General features: G+C 40.7%; 1 protein-coding gene and 1 long non-coding RNA gene across 3 annotated transcripts in view; one reads left to right on the top strand and one right to left on the bottom strand.

Annotated features, from left to right (window-relative positions):
* Positions 1 to 18,350, bottom strand: part of trappc12 (trafficking protein particle complex subunit 12) — a 125,259-nt gene that overhangs the window by 20,611 nt on the left and 86,298 nt on the right. For both annotated transcript variants that reach the window (XM_073056823.1, XM_073056824.1), the window contains exon 9: positions 10,061 to 10,159. In XM_073056823.1, the coding sequence (XP_072912924.1) occupies positions 10,061 to 10,159 (99 nt within the window). The remainder of the gene's footprint in view (positions 1 to 10,060; positions 10,160 to 18,350) is intronic.
* LOC140733461 (uncharacterized) overlaps positions 1 to 18,350 on the top strand; it is a 43,161-nt gene that overhangs the window by 11,811 nt on the left and 13,000 nt on the right. The window lies entirely within an intron of this gene.

Here is an 18,350-nt window from a genome sequence, read left to right as displayed (position 1 = left end):
GATGGCCTTACACACGTCACTGTGGGAATGGGAAGTACATTTCAAATAATTGTTTATTAGGAGAACCTGGCGTTTTGGCAGACTGAGTGAAGGTGGTTGATGAAGCACACCCAATTTGTGTCGTGTCTCACCAATGTACAGGAGGCTGCACTGGGAATGCTGGATGTAATAAATGACACTGCTGGATTCACAAGCAAAGCGCTGCCTCACCGGGAAGGGCTGCTTAGGGCCCTGAATAGTGGTGAGGGCGAGGGTGGTGGTGTAGGGGCAGGATAGGGTTACGATAGAAAAAGTTTTAAAGATTATGAACCAAATAGGATGAGCTTGGAAGGGCATCTTGGTTGGCCAGGAGCTGTTGGGCCAAGAGATCCGTTTTCATGCCATATGACTCCCTGACATGCAAGTCAGTTTGATATGTAAATTTTCTCTAGTGTGTTGGTAAATGGCAGAAGCTGATGAAGAATGTGGGGAGAATAACAAATGGGATTAATGCAGGAATAGTTTAAGCAGTTAGTTAATGGTCAGCATGGATTCAGAGTGCCGAAGGGCCAGTTCCCAAGCTCTATGGTTTAGAGCTCTGCAACTTGTATCCAGGAATATTTGGCAAGCACTTCCACCACTTTTGTTTAAACCAGGTATTATTACCAAGACACAATAATCTTTTAGGTTAATTGCATATGCTTTTCACCAATGTTTTTATCATTTCTTGTGTTATGTATTTGCACTGTAATTCTATCTTTGAGCTTTTTCTACTCTCTTTACCTAGTCCCAAATTTATATATTTTCCACTATTCTGCTCTGCAATCTGTTTTGCAAATTTTCCCCCTCTTCCATGCTATCTTCCACGTGCTCATGCCCCAATCTCCTTACTACAAAACTCCCCCCACCCTGGCATTGCCAAACTTTTCATCAGGGACAGCAATCCTATCTCAATTCAGGTGCAATTCTTCCAGCCTTCTTGTCCTCCCCTGCACCACCCACTTTGCACACTGTCCTCTCTCGTGTCACCCTCTTTGACACACTGTCTTTCAGAACTCTCACTGTTTTTGAAAGCAGCTGAAAACACAAAAAATCTACAACAAATTAAGAACCACGAAATAATGCAAGTACTGGGAACAACGGAATGAAATCTAATGCAACTTGTTCATAAAAATCGTGAATACAATCCAATCCCAGAAAAATGGCAATTAATGTGATCTCTGAAAATGAATACTGTCCTTTATTATGAGCATAACCTCACAAACTTAGTACAGAATTAAGTGCAGTTTGTTGCTTTGGACTAGTGTTTTCTAGACTCAGTGAAAATTTACCATGCAAATTGAAAAGGCACTGAAGTGTACCCCATATTTCAGTATTTTCTCCATTGTTATAGCTCTGCAGGTCAGATCTTTAAGTAAACATTCAAGTACATTTTTGATACAGTGAGAGCTTCTATTTCTACTATTTTTTCATGGACTGAGTTCTATACCTCTACCACCTTTAAGGTGAAATTTTTTTCCTTGTTCCCCTCTAGACCTTGAATAAAACACTTGGAATTTTATACCCTCTAGTTTTCTGGGGAAATTGCTCCAGGGACCTCATAATTCCATAGATTTCTACCAAATCTTCCCTCAGCTTCCTTTAGTCCAAAGATGACAAACCTGGCCCTTCATATTTTTCCTCATACTCTGAGGTTAATTTCTATTTTCCTCCAAAAACATCAGGAATTCTTCCAAAACTGAATTGATTTACTAGCTCACAATGGGAACAGTCTCGATGAAGGCTTTGGCCCAAAACATCAACTCTTTTCTATAGATTCTAACTGGCCTGCCGAGATCCTCCAGCATTTTGAGTGTATTGCTTTAATTCCATCAGTTGTACATCTACGTAAATAGAAATCCAAACCACATGTATCCTCTTCATTTCCCTCACATACCTCTGCATTTCATTCAACCATTTTGTTTACATATTATAAAGTAACAATGCTTGGCTCCTTTTCAATACTTTCCTACTGGTTTATAATATTCCTTTATTAAGAAAGCCTAAACCACCTATTACTCTTTTGAAAAACTGAAAATATGAAGGTGAAAGGAGCAAAACAGGATATATCTTTTGCTCAAACAATACTTCATAAAACAACAGAGACATATCAATTCAATGAAGATGATAGAAACTAAACTTACCTACCCAATTTAGTCAGTTTTATGGTCATACCAAAGATAAACATGTTGGACAATGCAGAGCAGTGTAGAACTTGCACTTGATCAGTAATTGCTATTTGCTTACGGAAACAACTTAATTATAAGCCAGACCAAAACAAACTAAAAGCTTTCAACTAAAAGATTTTTCTAAGTTTCAGAATCATGATAAGCACAGACTGATGAAAATGCAAACATGAGGAGATCTGCAGATGATGGAAATTCAAGCAACACACACAAAAATGCTGGTGGAACACAGCAGGCCAGGCAGCATCTAACCGATGAAAATGTTTGTTTGTGAAGCCAAAATGTATCAGAAGATTGAAGGATTATTTGTAGTGCCTGGGCATCTGAGGTGCTGGAGTATTTGGTATGAGATCCAGATAGACTAATCAATTACAACGTAAAGTCCAACAACTAAATCTTCTCTAACGAATAAGCACTCAAAGGGATTATAGTTGTCTTTTTCACTCTAATCCTGTAAACCTGACTTACTACTGACAGAAAAGGAAATATAAGAAAACCTCTTGTCATGGATCAATCTGATATTTTAGACCATCATCTCAGAAGGTAATAGCAAGTCAGACAGCATCTATGGAGAGAGAAACATAGATATCTGTCTTCAATTTGAAACATGAACTGTTTCCTTTTCTACAATGTTGCCTGACCTGCTGAATGCTTTCAGCATTTACTGTTTACTCTCAATGGCGTTGCAGCATCAGCAGTTTCACTTTCAAATAATCTTATGTAGTTGGTACAAAGTGCTGTTGTTCAAACATAGCAGAAAGTCTATCAATTCCATAATTCTTCATCCTATTCGAAGATGACACTGATGAAAGGACAACTACCTGAAGCATTAGTCTTCCCTCTAAAGATTGGAGCTGAGCAACTGATAATCTCCAGCATTTGCTGCTTTAGAATCTGCATATTTTTGCTCTTCAGAAGTTATATCACCATTCAAATAATCTCCCATTCTGAAGTCATAACTCTGGCATCTTTCACCAACTTAAATTTGCTGAGAAGTACAATGATTTCCTCCAGTGGAAGGTTTTATGGAAGTGACACTCTGACTACTATGATTAAACAATGTACTCCTTTAACAACCACACAACATTAGTGGGTAAAAGGGGTAGTGCAATCTGGTCCACAAGCAAATGATTAAACTTCTTAATAAATTGTTCTCTGCATAGTTATGAAGGTGAGCAATGCAGTAAAGCTTTGTTACAAAAATAGAATCATTTGATTTACAGATTTTAGGTCCCATCTATTGAAAAGTGAATTATTACTAATAAAAGACCCAAGCAAACTAGATAAGTGGATTAGGTGTAATTGACAGCTTGTCTTAGACCTGTAAGAAAGAATACGATCAATGATTGGCTCTAGGCCAGGTTGACAGATTATTCTGTGATTGGCAGTACCAATTATAGGCATTTATTGATGCTCCTCTGGCTATAGACCAATTTCATATGCAGGGAGTATTACAAAGAAGTCAGTTGTGGATAAGTTACTGGAGGGGATTCTGAGGAACAGGCTCTATCAAACAGAGACAAGTCTAATTAGACAAAGTCTAATTAGGGATAGCCAACATGGTTTTGCGCATGGGAAATCATATCTTGACAAATTTCTTGGAGTTTTTGAAGAGATAACCAAGACAACAAATGAAGATTTTCTATGGACTTCAGCAAAACCTTTGACAAGATCCTGCATGGCAGGCTAGCCTGGAATGTTAGTTCACATGAGATCCAAAGAAGGGTAGCGAATTGGATTGATAATTGGCTGGATGGTAGGAAGTGAGGAACAATGGTCAAAGGCTGTTTGTCAGACTGGAAGCCTTTTATAAATGGTCTGCCACAAGGTTGGTGTTGGGACCTTTGTTGTTCATTATTTACATATACATTTGTACAAGGCAAGGTAGTAACTTTGTGGCTGCTAAAATAGATGGCATTGAAGACCATAATGAGAGTTATCAAAAATGATAGGGGAGGATCTTGATCAGTTAGGTATGTGGACTGAGGATTAGCAAAAGGCATGAAGTGCTGCATTTTGGAAATTCAAACTAGGGCATAACCTTATACAGTGAACAGTTGACCGCTGGTGAAGGTGGAACAGAGGAACCTAGGTATACACCTTGACTACCAGCATCTCCAGGCCGAGATTTTAAGCACTGCTGCTGGACTTCCAGTCTTCCCTTTCTCCACCACTACTCTGCAACTCAGTGTCTCTCCGGCCACACCCACCCCGACCCCATCAGCTCTTGGGTCCTCGGAGCCCCCATCTTTTTCCCAGCCCGCCTTCCCTGAACACCCCAATCTTCCTCTCTCCTCTGACACAACTAGCTCTCTTCCTCCCTCTAATCACAGCTCTCATCCATGGCAACACACACTAAACACTGGAGGAACACAGCAGATGAGGCAGCATCTACGGAAAAGAGTGAACTGTTGACATTTTGGGCTGAGACCCTTCTTCGGGACTGATTTAAAAGAGCAACTTCTTCACACAGAGTGGTACATATATGGAATGAGCTGCCTGAGAAAGTGATCTTGGCATTTGTGATCAAAAGACATTTAGGTAAATACACAGACAGGAGGGATTAAGAGGATATGGGCCAAATACAGGCAAATAGGACAAGTTTGGTGGGTAGCATAGTCTGCATGGATGAGTTGGACTGAAAGGTCCATTTCCATGTGGTATTACTCTATGACTCCAGTTGCTGGAAGAACTCAGTGGGTCAGGCAGCATTTCTAAAATGGACAGTCAAGTTTCAGGTCAAGTTCATTCATCTGGAATGCAACAGCAGAGGAGAAACAGCCAGTGCAAATAGAGGAGCAGGAGGGGTAGTGCAAAAGTCAGTGATAAGGGTCTTAAACTACACCCACATCATAATCACAAGAGATTCTGCAGATACTGTAAATATTGTGGAACATGCACAGAGTGGTGGAGGAGCTCAGCAGGTCAGGCAGCATCTACGAAGAGGCATAAGCAGTCGATGCTTCAGGTTGAAACCTTTTATCAGGTGCAGACATGCTAAGTTCTTCAAATGAGAGAGGGTCTCGTAGAAATCATTAATCACAGAGGGGAGCAATTTGGGATGGTCTGCATAAATACTGTGGCTGGATATTATGCAGCAAATGACTCATCATCTGACATTTTAAACCCTTTCAACCATGTACAAAATATTAGAAGCATGATAGAATACTCTCCACTTTCCCAGAACAGTGCAGCTCTAACAACACTCGAGAAGCTTGATACATCCAGTATAAATGAGCCCAACTGTCTCGTAATTCCACTCACTATCCTACAGATTTATGCCCTCATCAAGCGTTGCACCTTGGGAGCAATGTGGTTTACCTACAAAATGTTCTGTAGTTACTCACTTCAAGTTCTCCAACAGAATGCATCAACCTCATAATCTGCACTATTATGAAAGCTATGAGCAGCAAGCACAAGGGCATACCACACGACTAAAGGGTTCATATATCACTAGTCATTCAATGCTGCATTTATATTTTAAAATTCCCGACCCAGCAGCACTGTGGGTGTGCCTTCATCAGATGCACTGCAGAGTTCAAGGAAATGTCTCACCAACTCTTTATTAAGGGGAAATGGGGTAAGCAAGAAATGCTGATTTTGCCAATTACACACAAATACCAAATGAATGAAACAAGTTTACACATAACAACCATTTTAACTTTTATTCCATTAATATTTTAGACTTAATATTATATTACTAACTTTAAAAAAAAGATATAAACAGTCAGAGAGAGAAGAGTTAAGCGGAAGAAATGAAAACAACAAATGACACAGCGTGAAGTTGAAGAGATGTGGTCACACTAGCATTTGAGCATTTGGTCACTATCAGTGTGGGATTGCAGCTGTAGTAATTTTCCACCTGACAGCATGTTACAGTGTTGTGTTTCCCCCTCACAACTGCCAATACCAGAAAGACGGGAAATTTGAGATAGTGTGTATCAAGGAGAGTATTGTACAAGTCTAAACTCTGATAATTGCAGAGTAGATGGCTAAGGTGATTATGGAACAGACCAAGTTCAAAGTTCTAAGTAGTTTAAGGTAAATTTATTATCGAAGTACACATCGGTCACCATTTACCGAGATTCATTTTCTTGGGGGAAAACATAGTAAAGTCAAGAAGTACAACATAATCAATGACAGACCCCATCCAACAGGATGGACAAACAATCAATGTGCAAAATACAACAATCTGTGCAAATGCAAAAGAAAAAAAGCAATAAATATCAAGAACATGCAATGAAGAGTCCTTGAAAGTGAGTCCACAGATTGTGGGAAGTTGGGGCGATTGAAGTTGAATGAAGTTATCCCTCTGGTGGTTGAGAGGTAATAATTGTTCCTAAATCTGATGGTATGGGTCCTGAGGCTCCTGTACCTTCATCCTGATGGAAGCAGCTAGAAGAGAGCATGACCTGTGTGGGAAGTCCTTGATGATAGATGCTGCCTTCTTGCGACAGCACTTTGTGTAGATGTACTTAATGGTAAGGAGGACTTTACCCGTAATGGACTGGACCATATCCATTATTTAGTATCCACTGCAGGAATGTGAACATATCAAAACAAGTACATGTATGGAAAAGGGTGGGTTAGTAAGTTTGCTGATGACACAAAGGTTGGGGATGTGTGGATAGCCTGGAGGTTACAGTGGGACATCAATAGAATGCAGAACTAGGCTGAAAGTGACAGATGGACTTCAACCCAAATAAGTGTGAAGTGGTTCATTTTGGCAGGTCCAATTTGATGACAGAATATAATATTAATGGTAAGACTCTCGGCAGTACGGAGGATTTGAGAGATCTTGGGGACCGTGTCCATAGGACACTCAAAGCTGCTGCACAGGTTGATAGTGTTGTTAAGAAAGCATATAGTGTGTTGGGATTGAGCTCAAGAGCCGTGAGATAATGTTACAGCTACATACGACCTTGGTCAGACCCCACTTGGAGTACTGTGTGTAGTTCTGGTCACCTCACTACAGGAAGGATGTGGATACTATAGAGAGAGTGCAGAGGAGATTTACAAAGATATTACTTGGATTGGAAAGCATACCTTATGAGAATAAGTTGAGTGAACTTGGCCTTTTCCCCTTGGAGTGATGGAGGATGAGAGGTGACCTGACAGAGTTGTACAAGGTGATGAGGAGCATTGATCCAGAGGCTTTTCGCCCAGCGCTGAAATAGCTAACAAGATGGGGTATAGCTTTAAGGTGCTTGGAATAGGTACTGAGGGGATGTCAGGGGCAAGTTTTTCCACACAGAGAGTGGTGGGTGTGTGGAATGCACTGTGGGTGGCGGTGGTGGAAGCGGATACAATAGGGTCTTCTAAAAGCCTCTTAGATAGGTACACAGAGCTTAGAAAAATAGAGGGCTATGCACTAGGGAAATTCTAGGCAGGTTACAGAGTAGGTTATATGGTTGGCGCAACACTGTGGGCCGATGGGCCTGTAATATGCTGTAGATCTCTATGAGTCACTTACAGCCAGATGACTGGCTATAACATCAAAGCTATGCCTGGAAGCTTTACAAAGTTGTCTCAAAAGAAATCAACAGCAATAACTCTTGAGAGCAAAAATTGCAGAAGATGGTCCTAAGTCTGACTCGGAGAAGAGCTCACACATTGAAACTGAGTGGGTAAAGATCTGAATAGTCTTAATCAGTGTTGGAAGCTGTGAAGCTAACTAAAAGAGTTGTGTAACTAAAAGTTCCTTTCTCTGGTACATAGTGAATCACTAAGTTGTTTGAACTGATCATGATTAATAAAGAAATATAGCTAATAGGAAAACTTACTGGCTTGTCATATGTTGCATCTAATTTGATTAACAGTACTGTCCCAAAGCCTTAAGCACATATATATAGCTGGGGTGCCAAAGACTTCTGCATAGACAATAGACAATAGACAGTAGGTGCAGGAGTAGGCCATTTGGCCCTTCTAGCCAGCACTGCCATTCACTGTGATCATGGCTGATCATACACAATCAGTACCCCGTTCCTGCCCTCTCCCCATATCCCTTGACCCCGTTATCTATAAGAGCTCTATCTTAACTCTCTCTTGAATGCATCCAGAGACTTGGCCTCCACTGCCTTCTGAGGCAGAGCATTCCACATATCCACCACTCTCTGGGTGAAAAAGTTTTTCCGCATCTCTGTTCTAAATGGCCTACCCCTTATTCTTAAACTGTGGCCTCTAGTTCTGGACTCACCCATCAGCGGGAACATGCTTCCTGCCTCCAGCATGTCCAATCCCTTAATAATCTTATATGTTTCAATCAGATCCCCTCTCATCCTTCTAAATTCCAGTGTATACAAGCCCAGTCGCTCCAATCTTTCAACATATGACAGTCCCGCCATTACGGGAATTAACCTTGTGAACCTACGCTGCACTCCCTCAATAGCAAGAATGTCCTTCCTCAAATTTGGAGACCAAAACTGCACACAATACTCCAGGTGGGGTCTCACCAGGGCCCTGTACAGCTGCAGAAGGACCTCTTTACTCCTATACTCAATTCCTCTTGTTATAAAGGCCAGCATGCCATTAGCTTTCTTCACTGCCTGCTGTACCTGCACGCTTGCTTTCATTGACTGATGTACAAGAACACCTAGATCTCGTTGTCCTTCCCCTTTTCCTAACTTGACTCCATTTAGATAGTAATCTGCTTTCCTGTTCTTGCCACCAAAGTGGATAACCTCACAATTATCCACATTAAACTGCATCTGCCATACATTTGCCCACTCACCCAACCTGTCCAAGTCACCCTGCATTCTCATAACATCCTCCTGACATTTCACACTGCCACCCAGCTTTGTGTCATTGGCAAATTTGCTAATGTTACTTTTAATCCCTTCATCTAAATCATTAATGTATATTGTAAACAGCTGCGGTCCCAGCACCGAACCTTGCGGTACCCCACTGGTCACAGCCTGCCATTCCGAAAGGGACCCATTAATCACTATTCTTTGTTTCCTGTCAGCCAGCCAATTTTCAATCCATGTCAGTACTCTGCCCCTAATACCATGTGCCCTAATTTTGCCCACTAATTTCCTATGTGGGACTTTATCAAAAGCTTTCTGGAAGTCCAGGTACACTACATCCACTGGCTCCCTCTTGTCCATTTTCATAGTTACATCCTCAAAAAACTCCAGAAGATTAGTCAAGCATGATTTTCCCTTCATAAATCCATGCTGACTTGGACTGATCTTTCTACTGCTATCCAAATGTGTCGTAATTTCCTCTTTTATAGTACAGTAAATAGTACTGTATTTGTCCACTTGGAGCAGAGAGTGAGGTTGTAAATCTGGCGGGAGCAAAGAATGTTAGGAATAGCAAGGTGGTGCACTGCAGGAGGGGTGTGGGACAGGTGGCAGAGGAGGAGTGCCAGAGGTGGATGAGTAGCACAGGTGCAGACACACCTAGCCCTGAGACACCAGGCAAAGCCATTTGATTCCAAACAATTGATTTATTGATCATTACAGAATGTCTCTCTGGTGCTTCCTGCCCCCTCCCCTCTCTCTTTCCCTTTTCCCAATCATGATTCCCCTCTCACTGTCCTCTTCCCACTATCAGTTCACAATAGTGATCCAGATCAGAATCAGGTTTATTATCACTTATTATGCCACAAAATTTGTTTTGTTTTGCTATGTACATGTGCCTAAGACTTTTGCACAGTACTGTAGTTGGCAACATAGGATTCATTCTCATTGCATTGTTTCAATACTTATAAGCTATGATTTTTGACTCTCCAAGTCAATACTACATAAATTCAGCCAATACATTGTAAAATTCATTAAATTAGGGTCAAATGATAATGTCTAAAGGATAAGAAAATGAACAAAATACATTTGAGTTATCATAAGTGATCATACCTGCAAAAGAAGCCTTCCTATTCCACTTAAAAGTTGGGGTTCTTGTTCTGGTTGGTACTGAATGACGGAATGATACATGTCCACTGCAAGCACATAGTCCTAGGAAGAAGAGAGCCAGCTCAATTCAGCAATCTCAATTTCTTTTTGTTTTTTCTACTTGCAGATTGTCGGTCTTTGTTATGTGCAGGTTTTCACAGATTTTATTGCGTTTCTTTGTATTTACTGAGAAAGCTAGCAAGAAAGTGAATCTTAGGATAGTATATAATATGTACTTTGATAATAAACTTATTTTGAACTTTTAGGTTGTGACCTCAAATGTCAATCATGCCTTTGCCTCCACAGATGTTGTTTGACGTGCTGAGGTCCTCCAGTATATTTTTCTTGCTACAAATTGCAGCAGCTGCAGTCTCTCATGTTATGACTCATTGCACATAACACCCAAAGTGACTGCAGATACTCAGTACTCAGGTTATAGCATGGCAGCTGGCCAAATGAATACGATACAGAATCACGTCTGGCAGCAGTGTTAGCTTAAAGAATTACCCCACTGATTCCAAGCAACTTCAATTTCACAGGGGTTTCTTATTAGAAAAATAGGTAAAATGTTACCTTACTGTTGAGGGAAAGCATCTCCTTTGGAGGACTAATGTCAGCAGGTCAATGAAAAAGAAATTGTCATTACTGTGAAATTTAGAATAAAAAGAGAAAATGCTGGACAGAATCTAAGAAAAAGAGAAACAGAATTACTGTTTCAAAGATTCCATCAGTACTGAGAAAGTGGGAAAATAAGTTTGTTTTAAGTTACAAAATGGGTAGGGTAAGAATAGAGACAGAATTATACAGCATAAAAAGGGGCTTTTCAATAACATATCCATGCCAATTATTTTGCCCAAATACACAAATCCTATTTGCCCACATTGGGTCCATTTACTTCACCTATTCAAATACATGTCTTAATGTACCTGACTCCACTATCAGCTATCAATGCCTGTGCAAACAAACTTTTAAAATGTACATAAATCCTATCACTTATTGGTTATGTTTCTTAGCTTATTTTCCCAGTCTACCTTAGGCAGCTAGGAGCTAGGGCTTTACTCTTTGGAGAGAAGGAGGATGAGAGGAGACATGGTACAGGTATACAAGATATTAAGAGGACGAGATAGCATGGACAGCCAGCGCCTCTTCCCCAGGGCACCACTGCTCAATACAAGAGGACATGGCTTTAAGGTAAGGGGTGGGAAGTTCAACGGGGATATTAGAGGAAGGTTTTTTATTCAGAGAGTGGTTGGTGTGTGGAATGCACTGCCTGAGTCTGTGGTGGAGGCAGATACACTAGTGAAATTTAGGAGACTACTAGACAGGTATATGGAGGAATTTAAGGTGGGGGAATATATGGGAGGCAGGGTTTAAGGGTTGGAACCACATTGTGGGCCGAAGGACCTGTACTGTGCTGTACTATTCTATGTTCTATGTTCTAACTCCACCTTCATACACACGACTGGTTTTGGTCCTGTGGTTTTCACCCTCAAACTGTATTTTGAATTCTATTATATTGCGGTTACTACATCTTTGTTTAACCACAGGATCCCTTATTAATCCTTATTACTTATAACCTACTCTAAAATAGCCATGTTCCTTGGGAATTCTGTACAATCTACTCTAAGAATCAATCTTTGACCTGTTCCATGAATTCTATAATATCCTCAGCACTTTGGCTTGTCCAATCAATATGTAGATTAAAATCTCCCATGCAAGTTGCAGTTTCTTTCAAACATGCCCTAGATATTTCTCCATTTATATCCCAATTTATCAAGTGGTCATATTTTAGGGTTCTATCTACTTTGCCCACCCACATCTTCGTCACACCACGATCTTGATTTCAAGTCAAATCATGTTTGCACTACTATTTACTGTCTATATATCATACTTAACAATGCGCTGATACTTTCTTTGATTGATAACACTTCCTTTCCTTTAACGACACCTTTGATCTGCAGAAAGTTAATGGAGCTGAAGTTGTTCAATACAAAAATAAATTCAGCTTGGTGAATGAGCAGGGGAGAACTGATTGGATGAAGCAGACAGTCCGCAGACCATCCTGGTCTGGAATGAAGCTGTCAAGGGATTTAATATCCAGGCTATAGATGGTTGTGGCCTGGAAACTGTTGAAGTGGTGGGGGCTTTAGGGCTGTCAGGGTTTTAAATAGCAATGAACTGGACAAAGGGAAAAAAAACAAGAGTTACAGTTGGAGGAAATAATCTCAGTGGGACAAGAATGAATCTGCCCAGCAAAAAAAAACTGTTTGTGGATCTTAAGGAGGAGGTAGAAGAGAGCTGAGAAAAATTATATGACTATAAGGCTGGAGGAAGTTGGAGGATCACCTGTGTAAATGAGGTCAATGACCATCTGGAATACAATGATTGTGATAGTGGAGGAGTCCTGATCCAAAGGACAGTAGGGAAAAGTCTGAAGCTGATGCTGGGCCACTGCAGCAGACCACAATCATCAAACCACAACAGTTCAACCCTCTTTTTCAAAAAAAAAAAATCAGGTCTCATAACATTATCAGGGTTTACCTTAGAGTGTTCTGTGCTGTAAATAAGGGGATAGTTTATATTGTCTATGGGGACATAGAGATGATCAATATCAAGCAGTCAGGTTTCATGTTCAGTAGCAGCTCTAGCCTGCATTTCACAGCACAACACACAAAATGCTGGAGGACCTTAGCAGGCCAGGCAGCATCTATGGAAAAAAGTACAGTCTAACTTTCTGGCCAAGGCCCTTCCTAGCCCGAAACATCAACTGTACCTTTTTTCTATAGATGTTGCCTGGCCTGTTGAGTTCCACCAGCATTTTGTGTGTGTTGCTTGGATTTCCAGCATCTGCAGATTTTCTCTTGTTCATGGTTTCACAAGACAACAATATCTTTTTGTATGTTGCCAGTCTTACTGCTCTTATTAATCTATTAATAGAATGGGGTCTGTAAATATTACAATCACATGGGCAACCCTTATCTAGTTCTAAAAGAGATAATCCTTTTATCCTTTCTATTTCTCCATGTTCTCTGCAACTTAAAACTGAGATGCAGGACCTCCAGGGTAGTAACTTCTGGACTGCTACCTGTACCATGCGTCACTGAGGGTAGAAACAAGATGATTTGGCAGATAAATGCATGGCTGAGAAGCTGGTGCAGGGGGCAGGGCTTCAGGTTCTTCGATTAGGATCTTTTCTGGGGGAGCTATGACCTGTACAAAAGGGGCGGGTTCCACCTGAACCTGAATGGGACCAATATTCTCACGGGTAAGTTAGCTGGAGCTGTTGGGGAAGGTTTATTTGGCAGGGAGATGGAAACCAGAGTGAAGGGACTCAGGATAAGATGGATGGTAACAAAGCAAAGATAGCATGCAGTCAGACTGTCAGGAAGAGCAGACAGTTGATAGGACAAAATTGTAGCCAGAAGGGTGAATATCAGTGCATTAGAGATACAGAATCAAAAAGGGTAGCAAATACAGTAGTAGAAGTGTTATATCTCAATGCACAAAGTACAAGAAATAAAGTGGATGCACCTTTATAGATTGTTTGGTATGATGTTGTGGCCATTGCTGAATCATGGCTATAGGATGGTTGTAGCTGGGAGCTGAATGTCCGAGGTTACATGTTATATCGGAGGGATAGGAAAGTAGGCAGAGGGGGTGGTGTGGCTCTACTGGTAAAGAATGGCATCAAATCAGTAGAAAGATGTGACATAGGATTGGAAGATGTTGAATCCTTGTGGGTTGAGTCAAGAAACTGCAAGGGTAAAAGCACTCTGATGGCAGTTATATACAGGCCTCCAAAGAGTAACTGGGATGTGGACTACAGAATACAATGGGAAATGGGGCAATACATGTCGAAAGGGCAATGTTATGATAAATTTTAACATGCAGGTAGGTTGGGAAAATGAAGTTGGTAATGGATCTTGAGAGAATGAGGTTGTTGAATGCCTATGAGATGGCCTTTTAGAGTAGCTGGTTGTTGAGACTACTAGCGGATCAGCTATACTGGATTGGGTGTTATGTAATCAACCGGAGGTCATTAGAGAGCTTAAGGTAAAGGAACCCTTTGAAGACAGTGATCGCTATATGATTGTGTTCAACTTGAAATTTGATAGGGTGAAAGTAAAATCTGATGTAGCAATATTTCAGTGGAGTAAAGGAAATTACAGTGGTATGAGAGGAGTTGGCCAAAGTAAATTGGAAGGAGATGCTGACAGAGATGACAGCAGAGCAGCAATTGCTTCAATTTCTGGGAAAAATCAGGAAGGTTCAGGATAGGTATATTCCAAAAACAAGTAAATACTCAAATGGTAAAAAAGTACAACCGTGGCTGAAAAGGGAAGTCAAAGCTAATGTAAAAACAAAAGAGAGGACATACAACAAAGCAAAAATTACTGGGAAGAAAGAGGATTGGGAAACTTTAAAAAACATACAGAAAGCAGCTATAAGAATCATTCAGAGAGAAAAGATGAAATATAATAGCAAGCTAGCAAACAGTATCAAGGTGGATAGAAAAAGCCTTTTCAATTAGATGAAAAATAAAAGAGAAGAGAGAGGATATAGAACTGCTAGAAAATGATGCTGGAGAAATAATAACTGGGGACAAGGAGATGGCAGATGAACTAAAAGAGTATTTTGCATCAGTCTTCACTGTAGAAGACACTAACAGTGTGCCAGGTGTTGAAGAGTGTGAGGAAAGAGAAGTGAGTGCAATTACTATTACAAGGAAGAAGCTGCTCAAAAAGCTGAAAGACCAAAAGATACACAAGTCATCTGGACCAGATGAACTGCACCCTGGGGTTCTGAAAGAGACAGCAGTACAGATTGTGGAGCAATTAGTAATGATCTTTCAAGAAATATTGGACTCTGGCATGGTTCCAGAGGACTGGAAAATTGTAAATGTCACTCCACTCTTAAAGGAAGGAGGGAGGCAGCAGAAAAGAAATTGTAGGCCGGTTAGCCTGACCTCAGTAGTTGGGAAGACGTTGCAGTGAATTGTTAAGAATGAAGTTATGGAGTACTTGGTGACACAGGACACAATAGGACAAAGTCAGCATGACTTCCTTAAGGGAAAATCTTGCCTGACTAACCTGTTGGAATTCTTAGAGATAACAAGAAGGATAGATAAAGGGGATGCAGTGGATGTTGTATATTTGGATTTTCAGAAGGCCTTTGACAAGGTGCCACACATGAGACTGCTTACTAAGTCAAGAGCTCATGGTATTACAGGAAAGTTACTAGCATGGGTACAGCACTGGCTGATTGGTAAGAGGCAGCGAGTGGGAATAAGAGGATCCTTTTCTGGTTGTTTGCCAGTGACTAGTGGTGTTCCACAGGGGTTGGTGTTGGGACCACTTCTTTTAATGCTGTAGATAAATGATTTAGATGATGGAATAGATTACTTTGTTGCAAAGTTTGCAGATGATACGAAGATTAGTGGAGGGGTAGGTAGTGTTGAGGAAACAGGTAGGCTGCAGAAGGACTTAAGAAAGATTAGGAGAATGGGCAAGAAAGTGGCAAATGAAATACAATGTTGGAAAATGCATGGTCATGCACTTTAGTAGAAGTAATAAATGTGCAAATTATTTTCTAAAATTCAAAGATCTGAGATGCAAAGGGTCTTGGGAGTCCTTGTTCAGAACGCCCAAAAGGTTAACTTGCAGGTTGAGTCAATGGTGAGGAAGGCAAATGTAACATTAGCATTCGTTTTAGAGGTCTGGAAAAAAAGAGCGGGGATGTGATGCTGAGGCTTTATAAAGGCATTGGTGAGGCCTCTCCTTGAGTATTGTGAACAGATTGAGCTCCTTATTGAAGAAAAGATGTGCTGGCATTGGACAGAGCTTAGAAGAGGTTCATAAGGATGATTCCAGGAATGAAAGTGCTGTCATATGATGAACGTTTGATGGTTCTGGACCTGTACTCATGGTATTTAAAGGATGAGGGGGGAATCTTAAAATGCCTAGACAAAGTAGATGTGGAAAGGATGTTTTCCATGGTGGGGGAGTTTAGGACAAAAGGGCGCAGCCTCAGGATAGAGGGGTATTTATTTAAAACAGAGATGCGGAGAAATTTCTTTAGCCAGAGGGTGGTGAAATTGTCGAACTTGTTACCACAGGCAGTTGTGGAGGCCAGATTGTTGCGTGTATTTAAGGTGGAGATTGATAGATTCTTGATTGGCCATGGCATCAAAGGTTACAGGGAGAAGGCCAGGAAATATAGCTGAGGAGGGGAAAAAGGATCAGCCATGATTGAATGGTGGAGCAGACTCGATGGCCAAATTGTCCAATTCTGCTCCCATGTCTTATGGTCTAATCACTTCCTCACTTTGCCATTCTTATGAAGGATCTTTGAAGTGAAATGTTGATACTGTTTGTTATTCCATTGATGTCTTACATGCTGAATGTTTCTTCCATTTTCTGTTCTGATTATTGGTAAGTGAATCTCATTTGATAGCAGGATCCACGAGCTTTCATCATTTTGTTGACGGTCTGAGAATAGGTTTGATGCAGTAGCAATTGGTCAGACTGTATTTGTCCTGCTTTCCACTGAGAGAATATGGTCAAGCTATTTTTTTTTTCTTTTTGGTTTGATGGACACATTACAGCTAGAACAAGTTGGCTGCATACATGGTTAACTATGCTGTACTTGAGTACTACTGCCAGGATGATTTTTTTTTGGCCCCAGAAACCTTTTCTATAAACAACACATTCAACTATTTGTTACCATCAAATGGAGCGAATTAAGTTGCATGAATACAGGCTACTTTGGCAGAAACTTCAAAGAGAAAAGGCATGCCATTTCCTACATTGCCATGCACATGTTGAGGTTAATTTTGGATATGCTTGATATTGCTCAATCAATGCTCATTTACACTCCCGTTGAACCAGAGTTGGTTCGATGGCTTAATGATGATGGTAAAAGGAATGAAAATCAAAAATAAAGCTAATGGCAGAAATCTGAAATGAAGGAATAAAATGTTAGAAACACCCAACACATCAGGTAGATCTGTAGAAAGAAAAGCAATTGATGTTTCTGGTTCAATGTCCTTTATCATGACCCAAACAAGAGAAATCTGAGATGTTAACTCCACTTCTCCTTCTAAATACTTTGCCTTACCTACTGAGCATTTCCAGCATTTTCTGTTTTTATAGCAGAAAAAAAAGCATGCTTCAGGTCATGAGATTATAGATAAAGTAGACTACACTTTGGTTGATATGTAACTACCCTTATAGATGCCATGGTTTGAATAGCTATATCCAGTATTAATTTAACTCATTTGGCATTCGGCGTAATAGTACAGAGCATGATGACAACATCATAACAAGACTCTGTGTGATGGTCTCTTCTGCATAGATGGCAGATTGGTGAGCACATGTCAGCTTGAAAAAGGATCTAGTGCTTTCCCAGTGTATATAATGAATAAACTCTTCGAGTTTCCAGCCAGGTACAGGTATCAATAATAATCGATATTTCAATGACAAACTCAGACATCTTTTTCAGGGATGATGCCTGGACGTGTCTAGTCTTGGTACTTATACCCCATATTCCATTCCTCCTGATTGATTAGTCCTCATCCAATCAGGATTCCTATCTCCCACCATGCTTACAATCAAATTCCAGTTCTTTCTTAGAGCGAGACCTTCGTCTATGTTAAAATTCTTTTCCCCTAGTTTTATTTCAATAGCTTTCTTTACCAGGCAGTTCCAAAAGCTATCAGCACAGCACAGTAGCTTTGCGTCAAAGTCAATCCTATGGCCATTGTGAATGCAGTGTTCTGCTACTGCCGATTTCTCTGGGTAATCCAAACGGATACACCTCCTGTGCTCCTTGATGTGGGCTTGCACTGTCTGGCCAATACACACTGCTTCGCATTCACAAGGAATCCTGTAAGTGCCAGCTGACTTGACTCCCAGGCCATTTTTGATCTGCATAAGCTGTGACTTGAGTTTCCTTATGGGTTTGTGGATGGTATTAATCTGGTATTTCTTTGGGATCCTGGAGATCCTATCAGAAACCATGGAAATATATGGAAGACAGGTTTGGAAAGTCATGCTCTACAAATCTTTTAGAGCTTATTAGAGAGATAGCAAAGTGGTAGCTGAGGGTAAGGCAGTGAAGATTGTCCATCTGGACTTCAGCAAGCTCTTCGTTAAGGTTCTGCATGGTAGCCTTGTCTGGAAGGTTAGATCCCAGAAAAGCTATAGAGAGCTTGTGAGGTGGCTCCGATGTTGGAAGCAGAGGGTTGTGGTTCAAG

The sequence above is a fragment of the Hemitrygon akajei genome, chromosome 9 (genome assembly GCF_048418815.1).
Source record: "Hemitrygon akajei chromosome 9, sHemAka1.3, whole genome shotgun sequence".
Classification (NCBI taxonomy): Eukaryota; Metazoa; Chordata; class Chondrichthyes; order Myliobatiformes; family Dasyatidae; genus Hemitrygon; species Hemitrygon akajei.
Note: the sequence above shows the minus strand (reverse complement) of the source record. Positions and strands in the feature narration are given on the sequence as shown.